The sequence below is a fragment of the Sardina pilchardus genome, chromosome 7, assembly GCF_963854185.1.
Source record: "Sardina pilchardus chromosome 7, fSarPil1.1, whole genome shotgun sequence".
NCBI lineage: Eukaryota > Metazoa > Chordata > Actinopteri > Clupeiformes > Clupeidae > Sardina > Sardina pilchardus.
The window spans coordinates 27649432-27656931 of record NC_085000.1 but is presented as its reverse complement, the minus strand read 5'-3'; the positions used below and the strand labels follow the sequence as shown (position 1 = coordinate 27656931).

The 7500-nt window shown below is 47.2% G+C and overlaps 1 protein-coding gene across 2 annotated transcripts in view; it reads right to left on the bottom strand.

Annotated features, from left to right (window-relative positions):
• Positions 1-7500, bottom strand: part of plekhn1 (pleckstrin homology domain containing, family N member 1) — a 16249-nt gene that overhangs the window by 5525 nt on the left and 3224 nt on the right. For both annotated transcript variants that reach the window (XM_062541628.1, XM_062541629.1), the window contains exons 4-11: positions 6187-6267; positions 5519-5609; positions 3674-3807; positions 2997-3149; positions 1460-1540; positions 1057-1132; positions 436-581; positions 75-233 (exon numbers count right to left, since the gene is read on the bottom strand). In XM_062541628.1, the coding sequence (XP_062397612.1) occupies positions 75-233; positions 436-581; positions 1057-1132; positions 1460-1540; positions 2997-3149; positions 3674-3807; positions 5519-5609; positions 6187-6267 (921 nt within the window). The remainder of the gene's footprint in view (positions 1-74; positions 234-435; positions 582-1056; positions 1133-1459; positions 1541-2996; positions 3150-3673; positions 3808-5518; positions 5610-6186; positions 6268-7500) is intronic.

The window sequence follows — 7500 nt, the reverse complement described above, 5'->3', positions numbered from 1 at the left end:
TGCTCCCCCTCTCGTTATGTCGGCGGGGCGGGAGGGGCGGTAGCGGCGGTAGCGAGATAAGATGTTAAACTCACACAGAGGGGCTCCGTGTAACCGGGGGACAGGGGATTATCCTCTCCGCTGGGAAAGGGCAGCGGCAGCTCGTGGGAGCTGCGGCCGCCGTGCGACAGCCTCAGAGCCTCGGTCGGGCCACGGCTGTGGCTCGTGTTGCTCCACCTGTCGAAGTCTGGAGCCTGGAGGTAATGACAGGGTGTACACACACACACATACAGCGTTAAATACAGAAATTCATTCAACAACGCCAGACATGTTTCGAATCACAATAAGATGTTTCGCCATCGAAAAGAGAGAGAAAAAAGAGAGACACAGGGAGAAAGGGAGGATGAGAGAGAAAGAGAGAGAAGAGTTACATAAGGAGGAGGGATGGTACTGTACCTCTCTCTGGGTTGGAGTGTAGATGATGTCATAGACGGGGGGAGGGGGGCTGAGGATGGGCACATCTGCCGATTTGAAATGCTCGATCCAGTCATGAAACTCGGTCTTGTCCGGGCATGAGACGATGATGGGGTTGATGAGCTTGCCTGGCAACGAGATCAACAAGGGGGAGGGTCATGGAAGCGTCTCGATGCCGCAAGCAGAGCAAAGGGGGAGCTCCACATCCAAAATAGCGGTTTGCATCACGCTTGGGAAAGTAGATACTGTACCGGAACACGTCATCCCGGTTTCATTTGTTCACCTGAAATTAGCCATATCTGCTCTCGTGCTATATTTAAGGTGCTGTTGACCGGTAACAGGCAGAGGTGGAAAACTCCAGCTTCAGTGGGTAAAAGTCCGATCATGTATAGGTTCTACCTGTGCACTTAGCACAGGTGATCTCATCAATTAGCTGCTCTACCTAGCTGAAGAGTTGTTAGCTGGTTTAAATGAATGGTTGGCACAGATGTGGTGGGACTTTTATTCACTAAAGCTGGAGTTTTCCACCTCTGGTAACTGGCCTACCTTCGATCATGAACGTGTTGCTATATTTAAGGTGCTGTTGACCGGTAACTGGCTTACCTTCGATCATGAACGTGTTGGGCTTGACCTCTTGACAGGGTGTGGTGACCGTGATCATGTTCAGGGAAAGTTTCCCCTGCAATAAATAAAAAGTGATGATGTTAGAAGCGTTCTCACCGAACGCAATGAATACCCTGAGAAATTAATGGTGCCCAAGTAAGGAGCTCAGTCCTGTGTAGTGCCATGAGAGATGCAGTTGTGAATTTGGAGAGAGGGGTGCACACATCCCAAAAAATGTTTAAACAGGTGCCAGACAAAAAACGTGTCAAAGAGTAAAGGTGATGGTCTGCACACTGTAATGGCTCCAAAATAATTCTTTATTAGTTAACTAATAAAGAATTATTTTGGAGCCATTACAATGTACAGACCATCACCTTTACTAGATGCAGTTGTGAAGCCATACCTTGTAGAAGAGCCGGTCGGTTTCGCCGGACAGGAAGATCAGTGTGTCTGGGTACATGACCAGGAGTCGGTCACTCTTGTCCTGCGCAAAAAAAAACAAACAGGAACGTTGAACGTGAATATGCGGTTTGACAAATGTTTACTTCAGACAAGACACTGGTGGGAATATTGCTGAGAAAGCGCTTGAGGCAGACTCTGGAAGCGCACCAGGATCAAGTTGGGACCAGTTGAGAGTCATGACAAAGGAGCCGGCCTAGTAGCATTCCGTGCAAACATGTTTACATTAAACAATGGTTCATTGAACCAATCAAAAGTAACAGAGTAAGTATCATATACTCATGATCCATTCATATGGATCTGTTTCATTGGATGATACAAACATAAAATGATGCTCACAGTGTTAAGGGAAAGGTTTTGATCGGGTCCACATGTTAAACTACATTTCATTGTACTGGTTTGCAGCAACAATAAAGTTTAATCTAATCTACTCTAAAACATGGACATGGCATAAAACCTTGCGACTGTGCATTCTCATGCACCGGCCTACAGTGTATGCACTGAGTCCAGTCTCCCAAGGATGTGAACTCAGTATGGAGATCTACTGTATCTTTGACCATGTGAAATGCAGCCTGGCTGATTGACATGCACTGAGGGAGAGGGGTGTGTCGCCCTGTAGACCTATGTGGGTGTGTCTGACAACAAACAGCTGTGAGGTGAGTCAAGTCACTGCGTGAGCGAGGCAACTGGTTTACACACCCTCTACACAAGCTCCTTCACACATCACTGACACATAGACAGACACACAGACACACAGACACACACACACAGACACACACACACACACACACACACACACACACACACACACAAATGTCCTGACAAAGATTTCAACTCCCTTCACAAAAAAGTGTTTGGAAGATTCCATTTCCCTGAATGGAAGTCCTCTTGACCATACTTACGTATGTGGTCAGCTATATTTTCCGAGACTTAGAGTGGAATGCCAATAAACAATGAGAATGTGGAGAGAAAAAAAAACATGCTTTCATGGCCTCAAGGAATTTTCTTTTTTTCCCCTTTGTAAAGAAGAGTGGTTGGTTGTGAGAGAGAGTGGTTGGTGTCTGGGACCCACCCCCAGACGCTCACACACTGTTTAGACACACACACTGTGCTCTTGGCAAGCTGATGTAAAATTGTTGAGTTGCGCAACAGTTACGCTACGTGAACTCAGATATGAGAGGCCCCCTCATAGTTCACTCATCTGTTTATCTTTCCACGTTTAAAAATCCCCACTGTTTGATAACAGCCGTGTGTCATGCCGGGCACCGGGAAGTTACGGTAATATTCCTTAAGTCTCTTGGGGTCGACATACTCACAACAGAGACCAGACACATGACTCAATTTTATTATGGGAAAAGTCAAACTATTAGGTAGCAGCAGAAACAGCAGCAACCGCTGACTAAGGACTCATTTGTTATGCATCATCGGCCATTTCGAGACAGCCTACTCAATCAGAAAAAAGACAAAGGTGTCACTCTTACCTGGCAGGGCAGGTGCTGGATCTTGACTTTGGTCACGTAGACGATGGGCCCGAGGCTCTCTCGCTGGGAGCCCTCCCACTCGTAGATGGGTTCGTTGCTGATGGAGTTCCTGAGCTCCTCTCTCCGTTCACCACCCTCTTCCTCTGTCTGGGTCTAAGAGAGGAAGGATGACACCTCGTGATTAACAGCATGGCAGGTCAAATCATCTTGATGACTGTTCCTTACATATAGAATACTGTTTTCGTGTAACATGACTTCATAGTCTGGAGCAGTTACGGTTATGTTAAACCGCACTGTTTTGCAATTGACCGCTGAGATGAGGTCAGTTAAACCTGAGTTAAACAAATAAGACACTAATGATAGGATTAGTTGGTTCCTGGACCTGTTTTTGTGAGGTAAACCTCAGCGTTAGCAGTTATGGGAGCGGGTGTGGACAGTGAGCGGAAATGTTTCCTTTTCTGATGTGGCTACTGAGACTGACCCAATCCCAGCCCCTCCCAGAGGAAAAATCCCCAGGCAAAGACAACCGACCCAAATTACTCACCACGGCTTAAGTGAAGACTTCCTGTTATTACAGCTACTCACTGTCCTTCCCTCTCTAAAGCCCGCAGGAATCAGTTCAAAGGTGACACGGAGCGATAACGCAGTGGTATCTTTCCTGTCTCTTTCCACCTTACCTTGAAGTCTGAGTAGGTCTCGGCCGTGATGGGGGTTCCTCCGTTAGCCTCGATCTGGTCTTTCAGGAGCCCAAACCAGTTGTCCATCTCCTTCTGGTTGGCGCAGTACACGATGATGGGGTTCAGGCTGACACCTGACAAAAGGTCACAGGGGTCACAGAGTCAGGGTTAAGGGGTCGCCACGGGGGAAAATACCACGTGGGCCTCCTACCGTGCGGATGACAGTTTGTTTGATTTAGGTTTATCCTCGCTTCTTTTCCAACAGACATCTTAAATAAAAAGTCTGTCAGAGAAAGCTTTTTTTTTAACGGTTGAACAGGGAGACATGTTCTATTTTTGTTGTAGATGAGTCAACTTGGAGGAATCTTCACAGAGGATCATATCGGAAAAAAATTAAGTCAACTGTGTTGAAGCTGCACCTTGAGTGCATTCAGGAACAGGGCTTGGAAAGTCCTGTTATCAACCCTACATACCAGAGATATCAGCATAGATATCTCTACCTCTCCTGCCCAGCTTTGTCACCGATGGTAAAGTCCCTGACTGAGCGGTGTTATCTTTTTTCACAAGTATGCTGGTCTGCTTTGTTGAAGTAAGCCTGTCATACCAGTCTTTAATTTTAGGTGCCGATAAAGAATGCCCTTGATGCTGTCACGTTTTCCCACCGTACGGCGAACGCTGTGAAAACCAATAGAATGTGAACAGAATGTAAATCTTTTATGGGCATAGCCTGTTGGCCTCTGTGTGTGTTTCTTTAAAATAACGTTTTAAAGTTGAGATAACTCTCTTGGTGTTGAGGACTGAGGAGGAAGTTGAGTGGTTTAATGATGACAAGGTTAAATACCTTTCACACCAGTTTGAAGGGGATGTTTCCCCTGTTGAAATACTGGAAGACAAAAGCTCCAGGCCCATTGCTCCACACATGAGGGAAAATAGGTGTCTTCTTCCGCTCATGTCTCTAAGACCAGATTCCTACCTGACACATAAATCTAAGCAGGCGTTATGGGAATACAGTGTGGAAGGGCGGCGCTTCTTTTCATCTGACCTGTGCAATCGTCTTACTCAGAGCTGAAATATTCCTGAGCGTTCAGGTTGACCACGAGGGCAAAGAAAAAGAAAAAACGAAAGAAAAAAACCCCCAAGAGGAGGACAAACAAGAACCGCAAACAGTGGGCTGTTAAGCTGGCCCGGGTCTTGGAATGCATAATGGCTTCGCCATGACACGGAGAGGCCTACGCAGTGTCCGCTCCGCTCGACAGCTGAGCGGCTTGGGCTGCACCTGTCAAATAACAAGGAGGGGGCTTGAGGGAGAGTTTCACCCCTCTTTGACCGCGGGCAAATGGAGGCTCCTCTAGTTAGTCTTGGGGTGGGAAAGGGTGAGGGAGGTCGTGGTACTTTTTGAATCACTGGAATGTCTCAACATAGGAAGCAGCAAAGGTTGTAAATAGCGTGACTTATACTGAGCTTATACTCTTCCTAGACTATCTAGGCCTGTGCCTTGGATCCTCATGGCCTGCTCAGACTTCGGGGATGAAAGCAATCTCAGGGATTTAGTCAGAGATATTGCTGAGGTCTGGCCAGTGATACAGCCTGTTTGTTGGGCAACGCAAGTCAGAGCAAGACTACGAGCTCAATTCCATCGATAAACCTCTGTTCCGAGCAACAGTTAAGGATTAAAATTAGCTCTTTTGGGGATTTATTTCTTTGCCAACGTTTTTTAAATAAACAGAAAACGAATCATGCTGGTAATCCACTTAGAGCCGCGTTATCTGCATCAATCAGAACAAGCAGCTCTTGTCTGGCCATCAGGAGAGCTCTGCCCGCACGTAGCAGGAGGCCTTTGCTTACCATTTATCTGGAATGCGAATTCCTGTGGCTCGTTGTAGCTGCTGCGGCTCTGCACTTTGCGCAGTGTGAGCTCCTTCAGTGGTAGAGTCCCCTGCAGGCACAAAACAAACACGAGATTGTCCAAGATGAACAAGTGGGATTCAAGCACTGTACTGCGCACCACACACTACAACATGTTCACCTCACAATTAAGTACTCTTCTTCTGAGGTTAAGTTAAAAGAAGTTTTCTTTTTCTTCTTCTGTAAGAGAAGATGTATGCCGAACAAGTCCCCTCCCAAACACAGTCAGACAGACTCATTCGTGTAGCTAACGTCAAATACAATAAACCGTAATCACTGACGTTTACTAATCTACAGCTGACCCACCTCTCTTTTCAATGTACTGTATAATGTTTGCCTACTTGCAAATGAAACACTGTGATTAATGCCCTGAGACTTTAACTGCAAGTGTGTGCACTGCAAAGTGTGTTTACGGCCTACGGAAGGGTTGGCATGGAGAGGTGGTTCTGGGATGTTGCCTCATGATTATTCAGAGATTATAGGTCCGACAGACAAAGGCCTGTGTCATGTTTTTTATGACCTGCATTGTGCTCTGTGGTTGCGCACCTTGCCCTAACACTGGCACTACTAAAAGGATGATTAAGTGTTTGAGGCGATTGTAAGCTCACCTGGTAGGTGAGTCCGCTGCCGCTGTTAGACAGAAAATGTAGGTGAGTCTGAAAGAGGTCCAGGAAGCAATCATGCACATCCTGTGTAGAAGAGAGAGAGAGAGAGAGAGAGAGAGAGAGAATAACATTAGGCAAAGGGCATTTTGTGCTGACTACGGTATGTGCTATTCCACACAATTCCCTCCACACACACACACACACACACACACACTGAATCAACACAAGTAATCTACCAATGTATCCACCCATGCCACTCATCTGGATCGGTTTGAAATTGCACAAGGCATATCTGGCACACACATGCGCTAATCTATTTGTAATTCTGCCCCTTTTAATCTTTCTCTCATTTCAATCCAATTTCCCTAAAGGACACACCTTGGTTATTGGCACCCGATAGTTGACTTAAATTATTAAATGATGAGGTGTGAACTGCCCCATGCAAATAGGCGGGAGTGGTTGGAAAACTCTTTCAAGTGAAAGGGGGCAGACAGTGATTTATAATTGGCAGCTCACTTCCTTTAATCTGATATCGCAACCTCTGAGCTCTTTTGGTGGGCAACAACAATGTCAACTCTTTGTACTGCAAGTGTGAGGAAACACTTCCTCTCTGGGCTTGTATTGTCATGGACCTGGTTACAAAACAATATGCTCCCTCCTATGACTTCACCCTGCCTTGTTTTCACATAGAATCTCTCTCTCTCTCTCTCTTTCTCTCTCTCTCTCTCTCTCTCTCTCTCTATCACTCTCTCTCTGTCTCTCCAAACGTCAGTACATGACATCCAGCATCAGGGCAGACAGCCGATTCCCACGCTCCGGAGCCGCTGAGCGTTCCCTATCAGCCGGCGCATCAGAGAGAGACGCGCACTCTCCCTCGGGCGGCTGTCAGAACACGGCGGAGTTGCTCAACGCCTCCCGGCCTCCCCGGCGTGTTCAAACAGCAACGGAGCATGGAAACCGACCCGGCCCTCGCGCTTGCTGCGCTCCCCCGGTGCTCCATTAATCAGCGGCGACACGTCACCCGGCCGCAAACTTCAGCTTCCCACGGCCACATCCTGTGACTGGCTGTTTGTTTTGTTTCGTGTTCGAACTTCGAACAAAAAAAAAAAACGGGGTGACTAACTCGAATCAATCGTGGACCAAGAGAAAGTGCACACGAGTGCTACCAGTAATGATGAGAGAGACTATGGATAAGTCAGGCTCAGGTGGTTGAACCCGGGAGTCATCACACTGTAAATAGGATGAGTAAGGCGGCTGGGTGAGTTGGTGGTTTCTGGGGCCCCGGAGAGTGGGGGTGGGGGTGGGGGTTGTTGCTGG